A 19,236-nucleotide genomic window follows, 5' to 3' on the forward strand; every position below is an offset into this window, starting at 1 on the left:
TCATACGCACACACATATTGAAAAGTGTTTGGAGTCATGCTGTTTTTGATATAACCAGCAGTGCTGCTTCATGACAGCCTTGGCTGCACTGCAAAGCAACCCATGCAGATTCCTCTGGTTACCTACCTTCAAACAATTCTTACTGTGAGACCAAAGTGCTCTGGAGCACATGATCAACACAATTACAATGATTGTAGGCTATATCACTGCCTCTCTCCAACTAATGCACTCATTTGAATGCCAGTTGGCAATGGAGACACAATCGGCACAATGCAGCAGCAGACTCCTGTCTTCGTGAATTGCTGTGGCTGTCATTTATATGTTACGAGCAAATACAACCCGTCACTTCACTGACGGGAATATTAAAGGGGGGAATGAGAGGGGAGGGGAAGAGAATGGAGGGGAGGGAGAGAGAAGGGAGGGGAGGGGGAGGGAGAGAGAAGAGAAGGGAGGGGAGGGGGAGAGAAGGGAAGGGAGGGGAGGGGAAGAGAAGGGAGGGGAGGGGAAGAGAAGGGAGGGGAGGGGAAGAGAAGGGAGGGAGGGGAAGAGAAGGGAGGGGAGGGGAAGAGAAGGGAGAAGAGGGAGAAAGAAGGGAGGGGAAGAGGAGGATCGGGGTGAGAGGGGGGTTGTGGGTAGAGGAAGGGGGTGTTCTGGACATGTGTTTGATAGGGAGACTTGAGGGAAAGCTTGGGGGTTTAAAAAAAAAGACTGCTAAAAAAAAAGAAGAAGCTTTCTTTTGTCCAATTCATACATTCTTTGACACCCCTTCCTCTCCTCAACTTCTGGAGAGTTGTATGGTGGGGGGGGGGGTTGGGAGGAGGATAGCATGAGGGGAGGGGGAGGCAGCGTGATGGGGGGGGCACTGTGCTTGTTCAGATTGGGAGACGATCATGTGGAAATAGTGGAAAGTTTCATCTTCCTAGTTTCTAAGTTTGACATGAGTTGAGAACGTGGAGGAGAAATTAATAGATGGTTAGTGTTGGGAAGTACAGCAATGTCAGGATTGACAAAGATCTGGAAAGACAAAGATGTGACAATACAGACCAGGTGGAGGCTGATGAATGCTCGGGTATTTCCAGTTACAATGTATGGATGTGAGTTGTGGACAGTGAAAAAGAAAGAATGGAAGAAGATTGACAGTTTTTAAATGTGGTGATGGAGACGAATATTAAAAATTCCATGGACTGTAAGAAGAACCAGAATAGCACTCGAAAGAGCGCATACCTCCGCCAGGTTGAGCATTTTACGTTTTGCATCCCACTGACAAGCCACATCTGCATCCGGACCTGAACCAAAATCTAATGAATTCATCCTTGTCACACACCCAACCTGTCCACCAAGTTTCGTCCCAATACGTCCATAACCTTTTGAGATATCCTCACAAACAGAGAAACGGGTGAAAACGTAACCCTCGTCTACCTTCAGTGGCGGAGGTAACAAGCAAACCCGTGCTTGAAGAAATTGGACCACCATGCACATTGGAAGCACTGATGCTGAAACAGAAACGGTCCTACTTTGAACACATCAAGCGTGCAGAAAACGAAAGTCTGGAGAAGTCAACCATGCTGGATATGGTTGAGGGAATAAAAGTAAGAGGCAGGCCTTGTATGTGCCTGACGTATGGAGTAGAGGCTGCAACCAAACTTTCTCTGCCAGAGCTTCGGAAAGCAATGCAGGATAGGGATGTTTGGAGAAATCTTAACATGAATGTCTCCAGAAGTCGGACATGACTTAATGGAACATTGGGTTTATGTATACACGAGCAAATACAACCCGTCGCTTCTCTGACAGAAATATTAAGAGGGAGGGGAAGGAGAGAGAAGATGGAGGGTAGGGGGAGAAAGAGAGATGGAAAGGGGAGGAAGGGAGGGGTGAGGAAGCGGGGGAGCGAGATCCGCCTCACCAAACGTCGTGATTGGAGGAGGTAAATGTAAGGGGAGGTGGATGGAAGGCAGCATGATGGGGAGGGAAATCAACGTGAGGGCAAGTAGTCTCGATGCCAAACAGCCATTTCAGGGCAAAGCGTGCTTTAGCGTCATTATGAAGTTTTTTTATTTTTTTTGGTTGCTTCATCATCTCTGAGCTATCCTGAATCAGAATCAGCCGGGTGCCAGACTCGCACCCTTGAGGAATTTTTTTTAAGAGGCGAAAAACAAAATGGAAGCCATCGACTTTCGATAAATTCTGTTTTGGGCTATATCTCCACTTCCAATGCACTTACAAACACAATTTTGGTGTCTACTACTATGTTTTCATGGTGAAGGAATCCGATAATGATAAAATTGAAGTTAAACAGATAACACCTGTATCATACTTTCAAGATGGCGTCCACCGATCACCGATAAAAGCGAGTTTTTTTGCCAACATTTTATAACAGACCCCGATATAAGCATAATAATTATTTCTGCTGCTTTGTTTTCAGTGTCAATGAATACAAGGAAAACGCAATCCAGCTGGTAGAAGCATTTGTTATCATAAAATGAAGATTCCTGCTCTACCTTACCCATATTGACGTGTGCGGGTGTAGGCGGGGGGGATCGCAGGTGTGAGCTGACAGAGTGAAGTTGTCATACATGTAAATAATCTTCTCTGATTGTACTTTTCACCTTTTCCGTGTCGCGCGCGATTTGCAATCAGCGCTTATCGTCCGTAGTCAGAAAGCAGGTGCTGCCACCTGGGTGTCGTCAGGAGAGGTGGGATGCAGGTATGCAGTCTTGGAGCCGCCATTTTGTTGTCTTTTCGCGAACTTCTCGCGGAGTTTGTCTCTCCGATTTTGAGGTAATTTCTCGTGTTCGTCATCGTGATAGTTGACCCTATGTGCTAAAATATGTTCATGTTATTATGCTGAATGGTCCAGCTTCATGTACTTTTTCCACACTTTCTCCGCTCATCTCACCTTTTCATTCATTGCGTCGTAGAGTTTGCCAAGAAAATTAGTAATCAAACTTTATGTACGTTTTCAGGTGAGGGTGACAAAAGTAGGCCATGGCTTCTTCCGAAGAGAGTACATCTTGCTTCTTTAACTGCTCGAATGCTTCCAAGAAGCTGCTAACTGCCGGTAGAACTAGAATAGAAACAATCATCAGAAGTAGTATACGTAGAGGTGATTTGCTTCATGAAAAACTAACTGATTCTCAGTCCATTCTGTGTCACAAAAGCTGCGTATCCACGGATACATCTGAACACCATATAAAGAGGCATGAACACTTAGGCAAGCATGAAGCTCCTCCACCAAAAAAAAAACACGACGTTCTGATTCAGGTGAATTCGATTTTGAAACGCGCTGTATCTTCTGTGGCAAGCAATGTGAACAGCTCGATTCTCGAAATCCCCAGCGATGGAGAAAAGTGATACAATGTAGAACAGTTGATCGAGGGAAGAATTGCATGCCATTTCAGCCAAGTATTTTGACGGTTTGTGACCAGCGCGATGACGTCCAAGCTCACGATGTACGTCTTCGAGTCCAAGGGGCAGTCTCTGATTTGCACGCTGCTGATGCGCAATATCATCTTGATTGCTATAATTCCTTCATATCACCAAGAGCTATAGAAGCCGCCACCAAAAGGAAAAACACCTCTGCCGATGCTGACACAGCCTTCTTGCAGGTTGTTGAGGAAATGGAACAAGATAAGGGTCATCTTTGGAATTCGGTGGATCTTCATGTCAGGGACAATTATTTTGGTGGTGATACGCATGGATGATGCTGTCACGGCATCATCTTGTGGAATGTGTAACAACACATTTTGGATCATAACTCATAAAGTTGTCAGGAAATGGGTATGCCTGTCTTGTAGTCTTCAAGGGACATGCACCAAACATTTTGAGAGCAGTGGAGGACACAGATGAAAGAGCCTCAGAGGGTGAAGCACATTGTGAAGTGTATCATTCAGGATGCCAAAAAGTTGAAGTCTGACATTACATACTCAACCCGTATTTCAAATAAGATTGCAGCAGAAGCCGTAAGTCCAACCCTGGAAAACCTCTTGGCAGCAATTTCACCAAATTAGTTGAGAGCAACCAAGCCCTTCTTATTGGAAACATTGTTACAAGTTGTCTCACCAATAAAGCAACAAGTCTTCAGATCGCTCTTGAGGTGTTGCTCAGAGAGAAACAACTGAGAGATGAATGCCACTCCTTTGGCATTTGTGCATCATATGACGAAATACTCCGCTTCAAGGCATCAGCCACACATGCGTCATCCAGCAAAGTAGAGCTGAGAGGATTGTTTAACAGCAATAGTGGCTTAATTCAAGTGGTAGCAGAAACTATGATGCAAATGTGTCTTCCCCGAATGGACTTCGTTCCACCAATGCTCTTGCCCTCATTTTAACACAAATGGCTGAGGACGTTACGCCAGAGATTGAGGAGCATCCCCCAACAGTTCCGGTAATCAGACGCATCTCTAAAGGTGAGATAAAGGAACAAATTGTACCACCAATAAGTGTGCACCGGTAGATGGACCAAAAAAACCTGACATGCCAGAGAACTGTTGCAACCGCATAGTGCCAACATCGAAAGTACTAGCATCTCAGGCAGTGTCACTCTCAAGGGCATATGATAATCGACCATCAATTCTTACGAGAGGGAATAGACAATCCTGGTTGCACCCCTGAGGAAAATGAGTTCAACATTCTTCTTGCACGAAACCAGGGACATTCTGCCAAGCCTGCCACGACGGCCATATACACCCCATTGATAGGCATGACCCTTTCCGATCCGGACACAATTATGTCTGCCATGCTAGAAGCCCAGCGTCGCACCAACAAATGTGGACAAGAGATCACTGTGTTTACAAATGACCAACAACTATATCGAGTTGCTGTGAATGTCACATGGGTCTACCCACAATTATTCAAAAACTTTGTGCCGCGATTAGGAGGAATGAACTTCCTCATGAGTTTCGTCGGAGCTGTGGGAACTCTTATGAGCAACACAGGATTGACTGAAATCATGCAAACAACTTTTGGTGGTGTCCCAAATATGCTCACGGGCAAGAAGTTCCCGCAAAACATGAGAGCCTTGTGCATGGTGGTTGAGGAACTTCTGAGGTCAATCATTGTAACTACCGATAATTACAAGCAATTGCCATCCATCCTCAATGACAAAGCAAGCCAGAGCAGAACAGCAAAGCTATGGATTGATAACTTGATCAAGCCAGTACTCCTGATGATGGTTTTTCTAAGAGCTGAGCGGGAGGCCAACTGACCTCTCCATCGATGGGCAATTGCAGAGATGATTCCCTACTTCTTTGCTTCCAGTCATTGGAATTATGCCAGGTACGGTCTGTACTATCTTCGATCTATGGAGCATCTGCCAGACGATCTTCTCAAAGAGTTCATGAATGGTAAACACGTTATGCGTCACAACCCAGGCACATGGAACGCCATATGGTCCGATATGTTTAGAGAGTCAACATTTATGAGATATGGCCACGAATCTGGCGGACTCACAGGACTCGCTCTGAAGCCATCGGCTGTCACAAGATGGGCTCTCAGCTTGCATATCTGCAGCCAGCTGCGTGGTGATCTTGTGGCGATGAAAGTCAAGCAAAACAACACGATCGTCAACTCTCAAAGAAGAGGCCCCAGGGAGGATTACAAGCGATTCATCTGATCGTCAGAAGATTCAAAACACTCTTCAAAGTTACATCGATCCCCTGGCAACAGACACTCACCCACCTGGCCTCCTGAATATCGTCACAGGTCTTCATGCAACAGACAAGGTAAACGTTGGTGATTCTCTCAAGATTGGACGACAACAGATGGCAGAATTTGAATCTGGATGGCCAACAAACTTCAACAAGACACCAACCAAGAAGGTGACCCTGATGACTTCGACCAAAAAGAGCATCAAGCTGGATGGAAGGCCAGTATATGATACTGAATTGATCTACACCCGAGTCATATGTCTCCAACAATACAGAGATATTGATATCAAGGATGTCCTCTCTTACGAACTGTCCCCTGTCCCAGCCTCCTTGTTTGATGAGAGCGGTGCGATGCTGGCTCAGGTGAAAGCAATTCTGAAGGCAAAATTCCAAGTTGAGCAATGAAGTCGAATCCAAGGTGTTCCAGATGCTGTCATCATCGATGGATGCGCCATGTTATGGACTGTACATTGACCCACAAATGGTACAGTTAAGGATTATGTGATCAACTTCATGGGAACCATCAAATACCACCTGGAGTGTTGTGACGTATACCTGATTTTCGACAGGTACATCAAAATCAGCACGAAATAAATGACTAGATCCAGTCACGCAGGTCATGATTCAAGTCGAAAACATCAACTCAACTTACACACAACACTTCCAGCACAAAAAGTGGTCCTAAATGTAGCCTACAACAAAGTACAACTGATCGATTTGATCTGTCAGTATCTGATGACCCACATTGTGGACAACCAGACCAAACTGGTGATCACCGGAAAAGATCCTACACCAGTACAAGTATGGAACAATTCCACTCTCCAGAGACAGGATCTGAAAACACACCATGAAGAAGCAGATGTCATCATCATCCATCACTTAGTTAGAATTGTGTCAGGTGTCAATGGTGACTCACACATCAAAGTGGTCTGCGACGATACAGATGTCTTTGTCCTGTTGATTAATTTCTACCTCGAGGAAAAGATGAATGTGGATGTCAGCATGGAGAGTCCGTGTGCTGGGAGGGCGAACGTAGACATTCGCCAAACAGCACTGAAACACAAAAGCATCGCCAAATATCTGCCTGCTGTACATGCTCTGACCGGATGCGATACTGTGTCGTATTTGTTTGGCATTGGAAAGGCTACAGCACTGAAGGTACTAATGGGTGGACATCATCCCACCTTACTTGGTCAGCTGGAAGTAGATGAGGAAAAGATGATATCTGAGGCAACTACCTTCATTGCTGCCTGTTATGGTTCCAAAGTCGAAGGTGATATGTCCACACACCGGTATCAGTTGTGGAAGTCTAAGATGGCTAACTCCAAGATTACCTCTGCTCCTAAATTGAAGTCGTTGCCCCCATCGCATGATGCCTTTGTTCAACATGTACATCGTGCTCACCATCAAGTCATTATATGGAAATCGGCCACTCAGTCAGACCCTCCGAACTTGGATCCCATCAAGTATGGATGGCAAGAAGGTGAGGACGGTGCGACATGTCCAACCACACTTCCACCTGATGTGTCTGCTGCACCAGTCACCATTCTGCAGCTGATCAAGTGTGGATGCTCCACCAGCCGGCCATGTTCCACCGGGAGGTGTGGTTGTGTGGCAGCACAGATGTCATGTTCGATGTTTTGCAGTTGTAATGCTGGATCAGACTATTGTAACGAACAGACAAGGGCAGTCGCTGCTAATCACGATGACGAAGATTGAACATAATGTAGAACATTGCATCCTTAACAAAGTTAATATTTGTTTGCCAAAAATATAAGGTAATTTCAAAATCATATACATGTCCATACTTACTTTAAGACATAACCCAAAGTCATGGTCAACTATCCACATGTATCCGGATATATTTGTGTAAAAATCGTATTCCAATATAATCATCAATTCATTGATCATTGCAAGTAAGTTACTTCAGCTGTCATTGACTATGATTGTACGTAGTATTAATATTTGAGGGTTCATCAAATTCAATTTCTTACTCGAAGTGATCAGTGGAACTGCAAAATAGTCATTTTTCATATTAAAATGGTGGCCATCTTGAAAATATGAGACAGGTCTTGTATATATATATATATATATATATATATATATATATATATATATATATATATATATATATATATATATATATATATATATATATATATATATATATATATATATACACCTTCAATTTTATCATTATCGGATTCCTTGACCATGAAAACTTGGTAGTTGACACCAAAATTGTGTTTGTAAGTGCATTAGAAGTGAAGATATAGCCCAAAACAGAATTTATCGAAAGTCGGTGGTGGCCATTTTGTTTTTTGCCTCTTAAAAAAAATTCTTCAAGGGTGCGAGTCTGGCACCCGGCTGATTCTGATTCAGGATAGCTCAAAGATGATGAATCAACCAAAAAACTTCATAATGATGCCACAACATGCTTTTTCACATTTCCGCTGGTCTAAAGGGGAAGGGATGGCAGCATGAGGGGAAGGGAAGACAGCGCAAGGGGAGGGGAAGGCGGCAGGAAAGGGAAGTGCGACACAACGTGCCCAAACAGCAACATTTTCTTTTTAACTGCCGGGTTATATATAAAACCGGGTGGGAACATTTAAAACCTATGCGATCTCTCTGGCTGCCTGCATGCATACATACATGTTCGCATGTGCAGTGACGTTTGCACTCCTCTCGTTGGCTCATTCCAAATCTGATTTGTAAATGTTACAGTCCCCTCAACAGAAGGGGAGTCGGGGGAAGAGGAGGGGATAGGGGAGGGCGAAAGGACAGATGGAAGTGGGGGGGGGAGGGAGAGAGGGGACAAAGGGGAGCGAGGAGGAGCAAGGAGGTTGGGGGAAGAGCGAGGAAGGGGTGGTGGTGGTGAGGAGTGTGTTTCCTCACCAAACATTGTTACACACTCTGGGAAGGGGGGTGGGAGCAAGGTGAATGGGGAAGTGAGGAGGAGTGGGTTTAGGAGGAAGCAAGCGTGAGGGGAGGGATTCTCGACTTGTGTTTGCTTGTGGGACTTGTGGGGAAGTGGGGGGTAGGGGTAGTGAAGGATTGAACGAAATGGGGTACATTAAAATCTCACGTTAATGCAGCACGCGAAGACCGCCCGGAGATGTCCATGAGGGAAGGAGATTCGGGAGGAGGTAAGTGAGGGGTGGTGGTGGAAAGATTAGGCAGCATGAGGAGAAGAGAAGGTGGTGTGAGGGGAAGGGAAGGCAGCCTGAGAGGCAGGGAAGGGAAGGGTGATAAAATGTGCTCAAACAACATTTTCTTTTTGACCGCCAGGTTCCATATAAAACTGGGCGGAGCATTGAAAACCCATGCTATTTACCTGGCAAATTCCTGCCTGCATGCATGTTCGCACATGCAGCGACCTTTGCACCCCTCCGGTCGGCTCACTCTGAAACTGATTCATACATTCTACAATCCCCTCAATGGAGGGGTGGGAGAGAAAGGGAGAAGGGTGGGAGAGAAAAGGAGGGGGTGGGGCAGAGAGAAAGGGAGAGGGGTGGGGCGGAGAGAAAGGGAGAGGGGTGGGGCGGAGAGAAAGGGAGAGGGGTGGGGTGGGGCGGAGAGAAATGGAGAGGGGTGGGAGGGAGAGGGGTGGGGTGGGAGAGAGAGGGTAGGGTGGGAGAGAGAGGGTGGGGTGGGGATGGGAGAGAGAGGGTGGGTGGGGGTGTGAGAGAGAGGGAGAGGCAAGGGGTGGGAGAGAGAGAGGGTGGGGTAGGAGAGAGAGGATGGGGTGGGAGAGGGAGGGGGGAGAGAGAGAGATAGGGGAAAAGAGAGGAAGAGCAAGAGGAAGATCGAGATATGGGAGAGAGAGGTGCAAAGGGTTGCTGTCGGTGTAAGGGAGGCAGAGGGGAGAGAGTACAGTCTGGGTGAGGGAGGCAGAGGGGAGAGAGTTTGATAGCGGGGAGAGTGAGGGAGGCAGAGGGGAGAGAGTGCGGTAGGGAGGAGAGAGTGCAGTCGGGGAGAGAGTGCAGTCGGGGTGAGGGAGGCAGAGTGGAGAGAGTGTGGTCGGTGTGAGAGAGGCAGAGGGGAGAGAGTGCAATCGGGGTGAGAGAGGCAGAGGGGAGAGAGTGCGGTCATGGTGAGAGAGGAAAAACGGGGAGAGAGTGCGGTCGGGGTGAGAGAGGCAAAGGGGAGAGAGTGCTGTCGGGGTGAGAGAGGCAGAGGGGAGAGAGTGTGGTCAGGGTGAGAGAGGCAGAGGGGAGAGAGTGCGGTCGGGGTGAGAGAGGCAGAGGGGAGAGAGTGTGGTCCGGATGAGGGAGGCAGTGTGGTCCGGATGAGGGAGGCAGAGTGGGGGTGAGGGAGGCATAGTAGAGGTGAGAGGCAGAGGGGAGAGAGTGCGGTCAGGGTGAGAGAAGCAGAGGGGAGTGAGTGCTGTCGGGGTGAGGGAGGCAGAGGGGAGAGAGTGTTGTCAATGGGAGAGAGTGCAGTTGGTGTGAGAGAGACAGAGGGGAGAGAGTGCGGGCGGGGTGAGAGAGGCAGAGGGGAGAGAGTGTGGTCAGTGTGAGAGAGGCAGATGGGAGAGAGTGTGGTTGGTGTGAGAGAGACAGAGGGGAGAGAGTGTGGTCGGGGTGAGAGAGGCAGAGGGGAGAGTGCGGTCGGGGTGAGAGAGGCAGAGGGGAGAGTGCGGTCGGGGTGAGAGAGGCAGAGGGGAGAGAGTGCGGGCGGGGTGAGAGAGGCAGAGGGGAGAGAGTGCGGTCGGGGGGAGAGAGTGCGGTCGGGGGGAGAGAGTGCGGTCGGGGTGAGAGAGGCAAAGGGGAGAGAGTGCGGTCGGGGTGAGAGAGGGAGAAGGGAGAGAGTGTGGTCAGTGTGAGAGGCAGAGGGGAGAGAGTGCGGTTGGTGTGAGAGAGACAGAGGGGAGAGAGAGGCAGAGGGGAGAGAGTGCGGTCGGGGTGAGAGAGGCAAAGGGGGGAGAGTGTGGTTGGGGGGAGAGAGTGCGGTTGGGGTGAGAGAGGCAGAGGGGAGAGAGTGCGGTCGGGGTGAGGGACGCAGAGTGGAGAGAGTGTGGTCAGTGTGAGAGAGGCAGAGGGGAGAGAGTGCGGTTGGTGTGAGAGAGACAGAGGGGAGAGAGTGTGGTCGGGGTGAGAGAGACAGAGGGGAGAGAGTGTGGTCGGGGTGAGAGAGGCAGAGGGGAGAGAGTGTGGTTGGTGTGAGAGAGACAGAGGGGAGAGAGTGTGGTCAGGGTGAGAGCGACAGAGGGGAGAGAGTGTGGTTGGTGTGAGAGAGGCAGATGGGAGAGAGTGTGGTTGGTGTGAGAGAGGCAGAGGGGAGAGAGTGTGGGCGGGGTGAGAGAGGCAGAGGGGAGAGGGTGTTGTCAATGGGAGAGCGTGCAGTTGGTGTGAGAGAGACAGAGGGGAGAGAGTGCGGGCGGGGTGAGAGAGGCAGAGGGGAGAGAGTGTGGTCAGTGTGAGAGAGGCAGATGGGAGAGAGTGTGGTTGGTGTGAGAGAGACAGAGGGGAGAGAGTGCGGTCGGGGTGAGAGAAGCAGAGGGGAGTGAGTGCTGCCGGGGTGAGGGAGGCAGAGGGGAGAGAGTGTTGTCAATGGGAGAGAGTGCAGTGGGTGTGACAGAGACAGAGGCGAGCTACTGCGGGCGGGGGGAGAGAGGCACAGGGGAGAGAGTGTGGTCAGTGTGAGAGAGGCAGATGGGAGAGAGTGTGGTTGGTGTGAGAGGGACAGAGGGGAGAGAGTGTGGTCGGGGTGAGAGAGGCAGTGGGAAGAGTGCGGTCGAGGTGCGAGAGGCAGAGGGGAGTGAGTGGGGTCGCGGGGAGAAAGGCAGAGGGGAGAGTGGGCGGTCGGGGGGCGAGAGTGCGGTCGGGGGAGAGAGTGCGGTCGGGGTGAGAGAGGCAGAGGGGAGAGAGTGCGGTCGGGGGAGAGAGTGCGGTCGGGGGAGAGAGTGCGGTTGGGGTGAGAGAGGCAAAGGGGAGAGAGTGCGGTCGGGGTGAGAGAGGGAGAAGGGAGAGAGTGTGGCCAGTGTGAGAGGCAGAGGGGAGAGAGTGCGGTTGGTGTGAGAGAGACAGAGGGGAGAGAGTGCGGTCGGTGTGAGAGAGGCACAGGGGAGAGAGTGCGGTCGGGGTGAGAGAGGCAAAGGGGCGAGAGTGTGGTCGGGGGCAGAGAGTGCGGCTGGGGTGAGAGAGGCAGAGGGCAGAGAGTGCGGTCGGGGTGCGGGACGCGGAGCGGAGAGAGTGTGGTCGGTGTGAGAGAGGCAAAGGGGGGAGAGAGTGCGGTTGGTGTGAGAGAGACAGAGGGGAGAGAGTGCGGTCGGGGTGAGAGAGGCAGAGGGGAGAGAGTGCGGTCAGGGTGAGAGAGGCAAAGGGGGGAGAGTGTGGTTGGGGGGAGAGAGTGGTTGGGGTGAGAGAGTGCTGTCGGGGTGAGAGAGTGCTGTCGGGGTGAGAGAGTGCTGTCGGGGTGAGAGAGTGCGGTCGGGGTGAGAGAGTGCGGTCGGGGTGAGAGAGTGCTGTCGGGGTGAGAGAGTGCGGTCGGGGTGAGAGAGTGCGGTCGGGGTGAGAGAGTGCGGTCGGGGTGAGAGAGTGCGGTCGGGGTGAGAGAGTGCGGTCGGGGTGAGAGAGGCAGAGTGGGGGTGAGAGAGGCAGAGTGGGGGTGAGAGAGTGCAGAGTCGGGGTGAGAGAGTGCAGAGTGGGGGTGAGAGAGGCAGAGTGGGGGTGAGAGAGTGCAGAGTCGGGGTGAGAGAGGCAGAGTGGGGGTGAGAGAGTGCAGAGTGGGGGTGAGAGAGGCAGAGTGGGGGTGAGAGAGGCAGAGTGGGGGTGAGAGAGTGCAGAGTGGGGGTGAGAGAGGCAGAGTGGGGGTGAGAGAGGCAGAGTGGGGGTGAGAGAGGCAGAGTGGGAGTGAGAGAGGCAGAGTGGGGGTGAGAGAGGCAGAGTAGGGGTGAGAGAGTGTGGTCGGGGAGGGGGGAGGCAGAGGGGAGGGGAGAGTGCGGAGATGAAGAGGAGGGGGAGATTCCGTCAGATGTGACGCCCAGTTTTATGTCCATCCAAAAGATGCACACGCATTGATAAATCACCCTGCCTGTGAAACACTGGGATGACAGTTTATAGCTGGGTCTGGATTCCACCCCAGGCGAGATAGCTTCGAGCGAGCGTGTGTACCTCTCTGCTCTCCTGCCATAATGTGACAATGCATTGCTTTGTAACTGAAAACTTGTTTTACTCATTGTCATAATCCAATTTATTTTGCCTTCTTCATGCTGGAGATGTCCACATGGACAACTGCACCATGGTATTACCATGGAAGCTTGTGGAGATTGAAGCTTGAATAGCACTCCAAGCAAGCACTCCGACACGGTTGAAGAAACTTTTAAAAATGAAACGTTTAATTCTTTATATATGTATATATGACAGAGCAACAACTACTTGCACAGGAGGGAGGTAGCACTGCTGTTGTTGGTGGTGGTGGTTGTGTTGGTGTTGTATTAAATCCGAGCTGTAGCGAAAATGCGTCACCAGAACACCGGTTATACAAGGGTCATCCATGCAGTATTCATTGTAGAGTGCTCACCAAGTCGTTTAAGTACTCAAGGAAGCACTCCAACAAAACGGTTGATGAGGAACGGCTGTCCATCATGTTATTAAACACCTCCCAGAGATGCCGGAATGTCAAATATATCTGAATTGGACAAATGAACACTTTAATAGCAGTCGTAACTGCTGCTAAGTTCAATTCTGGAGCTTAAATTGTGTAGGTCGGCTGACTTTTTAAGAGATACTTGAGGTTATGGCACATGTGGAAATGAAATGCAGCCACAAAGGCTGTCATCTCCGGCATTTATAAGCATTGCAATGTATCCAACGATTTGTTGGTGTGATGATCAGGCATTCGATGAGATGAGTGAGGAAAGTGGGGGGGGGGGAGACTTTATCCTGCCTGTTCCAAGCCAAGGCATTGTTGAGCAGGCCAAAAAATTGGCAGCTTAAGATTTGCGAGCTGATTGAGTGCTGACCATGATGGTGCGCCACCATCTTGGTAAGGCTCACTTTGGTTTTTCATGGTGAGCACCCACTAAATTATCTTCAAAAGGGGTGTTTAAATTAACCCAAACACCAAATTTTAATTCATGCACCACCTTGGCGTTCCCTTGGTATGCATGTAAAGTTTGGGTCTGCTAGATTTCAATGTTCTCGAGTTATGGAGGAGATGGATGGATGGACGCACACTGACATTTATTGTTGCACGCACACGCACGCACCCATGCACACGCACACACACACACACACACACACACACACACACACACACACACACACACACACACACACACACACACACACACACACACACACAGATTTTTTTACATTTTTTTTAACCTTTTTGCCTATTTCTGGGATTACTGTTGGTATTTCGTTCATCCAACTTTATGAACACGTTGCTTAACTGCATTACTTTTATGAGCATGATATTTTTCACATTCCATTAACTTTAGGGCTTTGTTTGTTTATACAGTATATAATTGAATGGTGAGCACATTATTACATATAAAGTGTTAACTTTCGCACTTTCCAAAATTAATAACACATTGTAATTGGGTTGGTCTGTTTTACATTCCCATCTGCACCCCCTGGCTCATATTGCTGGGAATGTTCATATTCCATTTACTGTGTTGATTTGTCCAATTTTCTACTTCTATTCTTGTAATTCATGTAAAAGTACATTGAACTTCATTAATGTCTTTGTATTGCATATGATATTGCCTTGTGTTGAAAAAAATATCTCCCAGGATCAAGAAGCAGTAATGAATTCTTATTTTGACTTACCATCACTTTTCTGATTGAAAACAAAAGTTTGCACATTTTATTTTTCTTTCTTTCTTGGATTGAGGGTCATGGAAGAGCAAGGTATCACTGACAGTGGGACAAACATCAAATAAATGAATGAACAGGAGGAGAGGAAGGAGGTGAAGAAACTGAAACTCGCAAGTAAGATGATTGAGTTAGTAAAGGTTAATGTCGTTGATATGAATAATGGGTCAGGATTGGGGATGATAAGAGATGGTGGTGCCCCTGGAGAGAAGAGTGTAGACAAAGCAGCATCTGCAAGGTGATTCCGCAGATGGGAGAAGTGAGGAATAAAAGAGTTGAGGTGTGCAGACAGCCTGGATTTTGGAAGTTGTTCCTGGAAGAACACGTGCATCCTGGAGTTGCTGGGAGAGTCAGAGGACTGAGAGAGCCGAGGGAGCAATGTTGGAGAATAGATGGTCGACCATTGACTGACCTATCTGAGGTCTGAGAGCAAGACCCTTCCAACTACAGTCCTATTGCTCTGACTTCTACTGTTTCCAAAATCTTTGAATTTCTTTTCAATTCCCATTTTCTCAAGCATCTTGAATCTCACAACCTTCTTTCTGACCACCAATATGGCTTTCGCAAGGCAAGATCTACAGGTGATATCCTTTCTTACATTACAAATGTCTGGGCCTCTTCTTTGAAAGATTTTAGGGAATCCTTTGTTGTAGGCCTTGATATCTCAAAAGCCTTTGACAGAGTTTGGCATCGCGGTTTGAGATCCAAGCTTCCCTCCTTTGGCTTTCCTCCTTCACTCTGCTCTCTCATATCGAGCTTTCTCTCTGACCGCTCTATCTCCATAATTGTTGATGGTTCAACATCAAGCCCCTTCCCTATCAACGGTGGTGTACCTCAGGGTTCCGTTCTGTCTCCAACACTCTTCCTTATTTTTATCAATGACCTTTCTTCCACAAATAACCAAATGCATTAGTATGCTAATGACTCAACATTACATTCCTCCATGTCTTTTCCCTCTGCCTCGTCTTCCCTCACTTGATCTACATCTTGTTTCATCAGAGCCACCTCTTTAAATCCGGATTTGGACAAGATCTCCCAGTGGGGCAAATACAATCAAATTAAGTTTAATGCTTCAAAAACTAAATTTCTTCTCATCTCTGTCTATTTCTCTCTAAAACTCCTCTCAACTTTCCAATCTCCTTTGAAAGCTCTACAATTATACCATGTGATACAATAAACCTACTTGGTATCACTCTAACATAAAATTTATCCTGGAATCCACACATTACTCAAATAGCTAAGTCTGCCTCGAAGAAATTCGGAGTCCTGAACAGTTGCTCAGAAGATTATTTTCCTCTGAACAGTTGCTCCAACTAAATAAAGGATTGATTCATCCTTGTATAGAGTCCTGCTCTCACATCTAGGGAGGTTCCAGCTCCACATATTTACTGGACAGAATTGAATCCAAAGTTATTCGACTTGTCAACTCCACCAATGTGACCTCAAAGCTCGACCTGCTCAAAGTAGGCTTTCTTTCTCTTTTCTACAGCTGTTACTTCGGTTTCTGCTCACAAGAACTTGATGCTTGTGTACCTCCACCATTAGCGAGACCAAGGAATACTCGACAAGCCTCTGTATCACATGATTATTGTGTGGCCATTGGCAACTCAAGGGTGGGCCGTTACGATGTTTGTTTCTTCCTCTCCACTGCCAAACTCTAGAACTCTTTACCTTCTCACTTCTTCACAAACACCTTATGACCTTCCCCTTTTCAAAAATGTAGAATTTTTTTTCCTTTCTCAAAAACTCAGACTATTCTCTCTTTCCTTACTTTTCTATTCACGCAGTTCTTTTATTTAAGGCTTGGCCTCTGAGGACGATTCATTCCGTGCCTGAAACCTTCAACATCAAAAAGAAAACAAAAGAATATGGCAGTTCGTGGTGCAATACTCTTTCGACTAAAAACAAGGAGCTGTACATTCAAAGTACACCAGCCCCATGCCAAATAAATAAATAAATCCTCCAGCGCACGACCTCACTGGAGCGCCTTCCCAGCCTTCCCAGATATAAAGCCTTCCCAGAAGAGTGGAGGCTGTTATAACAGCAAAGGGAGGACCAACTGCATTTAATGCCCACGGAATGAGATGTTGGATGAGCAGTTGTCCACATACTTTTGGCCATGTCGTGTATTTGAAATCCTATGTTTCTTTTTTTGTTGTTTTTTTCAGTTAAAATTTTAACTTTTGAAGGTTTAATAAAAAAAAAAAACAATTCAATCCATAGCTCATGTTTAAATAGCTCATTGTAAGAAGTTTAATGTTCTCTTCCCCCATAGTTGTAATGCTCTCTTTGCACGTCATTTACTCATCTGATCACACCAGCTGGTGCTGTTCTTGATGAGCCTCTTAAGCATCAAGGTATTTAGCACACTTCTCTGGAGGTGATCAAAAACACTTGAGTAAGCAACCATTTCTCCATGCCACACGAACATGCTGCTTCAATCTCCCTGTCGCTATTGAAATGTTTCAACACTTCAAGCAATCATCTTCCTGTTGGTCGCATTCCAGCTCATGCAACGGCCACGTGTTGTTTGTTTATTTATTTTTGTATACACAGTTGAGGCTTGTGGAAGAGCTAGTATTTGTACACTGAATGGATCAGGACAAAACAGGACAAAAAGGAACAGTAGATAGAGAGAGGGGGAAATACCAACAGCAAAGATCAAGGCCAAGATAGAGGGAGGCGGACAAATGATGTATGTGGGTTGGAATGGGGGTGGACAGGATGGATAGAGAAGGAAACTTCTTCTCACCTTCCCCTCCCCCCCAATTCATTTCTCTATGTCAAACAAGGAAGTAACATGTACCATTTTAAATGTCTTTGAAGTTGGTACCTCCGGTGGGACAAAAAAAACAGAGAAACTAATGAGTGGAGGTGAGCAGTGATTGTGCATTTTTGGAATTTCACCAGAAGGGGGTTGATGGTAGACCATGCGTGCCCTGCAGAAACCTTGGAAAGAGTAGAGGCTGCAAGACCAGAAAGGAGAGTAGAAGACAGAGACCACTGACCTATCTGCAATGGGAAAGTGATAAGCCCAGAAACTCGCCTGCCTCGAAGAGGATTTCAATAATCTTAAAGGCCTTGGTTTCCACAGTATCAAGGTGTGAGGCAGGGGCACCACCCCCAGAGGGGAGGGCAGTATTCCATCAAGCTGTGAATGAAGGCCTTGTCGTTGAATAGGAGTTTCGGTGTGCCAAGGGAAGAATTTGTATGACAGAGAATGCCCAATCGACAACTGGCTTTGAGGCCAACTTTGAAATTGAGATCATGGCTGATAGAAAGAGCCCAAGAAAAATCATTGCTGATAGTGAAACCTAGGGGTTGGAGTGACTGAACTTCCACAAGAGGATTGTTGAGAAAGTCGATAGGAGTGTTTGCCAAACGGTTCTTTCAGACAGAGTGAGGGAGTGAGATTTGTCAAGATTGAAAGATATTCGAAGTTTGACCAGCTTGATATTTTTTCAAGGTCTGAAGAGGGAAGAGGCTGCAGCTTGCCTATCTGAAGGATGAGGAATATCACAGCAGAGGGTGGAGTCATCAGCAAATAGATAGAGGATTTTCCAGAGTCAGTGATGTTGTTGATGAAGATTAGGAATAGGACTTGGCCCAGAACATTGCCTTGGGAGATTCCAGCCTTAACAGGGAGAGAAGATGAAAGAATTCCATTGAGAGCCACATGTTGGCTCCAAGAGTAGAAGTCTTTAAGCCGTGTGGAGTTGGCCTTGGATGCCACAAGCAGAGTTTGGAGAGAAAGGCGGGATGCCAGACTATCGAAAGCACGAGATATTTCCAGAGATGGCCCTGATCTCACGTCTGACATTGAGGGCCTCCATCCATTGTTAGGTGAGTAGGAGCAGCATGCCCAAAGTGGAGTGACCTGGTCTGAAACTAAGTTGATGATCTTAGATGAGGGCATTGTTGAAAAGGAATTTCTTTAAACTGCGATGATGGATTCCATGACCTTCATAATGATTGGTACCAATCTTTCATGAATGACTCACCTCATTAAATTTCAAATGAGTGAATGAGTTTCCATTTTCAACATTAACATCCGATTCGTCTAAAATATGTTTGCTTTGGTGACTGCAGTTGTTTGCATCTGAAGATGCTCAAGCCCACTCACCAATTCACAACCATTCTTGACCTTTCATTTTTTTCAACAACTCCAGTACATTAAAGACATGCATCATCAAATTATCCCAGTGTCCTTCGTGAAGAGTAGGCAAGTTGTTCGACGGCACCCTGACCAAATTTCAAATTCCTACCCTGGCTTCCTGTGTTGGAGTGGCCACCCATCTGGAGTTGAAAACCGAGGCATGAAAGTTCTTGGGGAAAACCAATACTCGATATAGAGCATGGTCATGATATCGTCATCAAATTGTGCAGTTTCCTGTGATTTACAACTGGTTTAATGTTCTCTTTCATGGAGAACTAAATGATGCAGCTCTTCCACAACACAACTGGCAATGTAAGCTGCCATCTTGGTTGTACTCAAAGTGCTCTCAACCATCATTGAAGTCACTTCCTGTATAACTTGCTTTTGTGAATGTCATTGAACAAAGATTTGGCCTCTTAATTTTTGCACGTTCTGCAATGAAAAGGCCACGTCAATGCTGAACCGTCCTTTGCACAAATGTGCAGATAATTGTTTTCCGGTCTATTCTTGCCTGGCTTTTGCAGTAATGCGGTACAGGTTCAGTTTTGGATTCATTTAAGTTGGTGTTCATTTCACCTTCATTAAACATGGAGGTGTTGCAAATCGTGAAA

At 47.4% G+C, this 19,236-nt stretch overlaps 1 protein-coding gene and 1 pseudogene across 4 annotated transcripts in view; both read left to right on the forward strand.

The window, feature by feature from the left end:
• Positions 1-19,236, forward strand: part of LOC147031818 (cysteine protease ATG4B-like) — a 106,080-nt gene that overhangs the window by 85,769 nt on the left and 1,075 nt on the right. For 2 of the 4 annotated variants that reach the window (XM_085867900.1, XM_085867926.1), the window contains one exon: positions 2,638-2,778. The exons of the other annotated variants lie outside the window; for them this stretch is intronic. In XM_085867900.1, coding sequence (XP_085724026.1) covers positions 2,638-2,777 — 140 coding nt within the window. In that variant the 3' untranslated portion in view covers position 2,778. The remainder of the gene's footprint in view (positions 1-2,637; positions 2,779-19,236) is intronic. 4 annotated transcript variants of the gene reach the window in all.
• LOC147031819 (uncharacterized) lies at positions 3,387-4,330 on the forward strand (annotated as a pseudogene).

This window comes from Eptatretus burgeri, chromosome 2, assembly GCF_056783735.1.
Source record: "Eptatretus burgeri isolate ZD-2024b chromosome 2, Ebu_testis_v1, whole genome shotgun sequence".
NCBI classification, from domain to species: domain Eukaryota; kingdom Metazoa; phylum Chordata; class Myxini; order Myxiniformes; family Myxinidae; genus Eptatretus; species Eptatretus burgeri.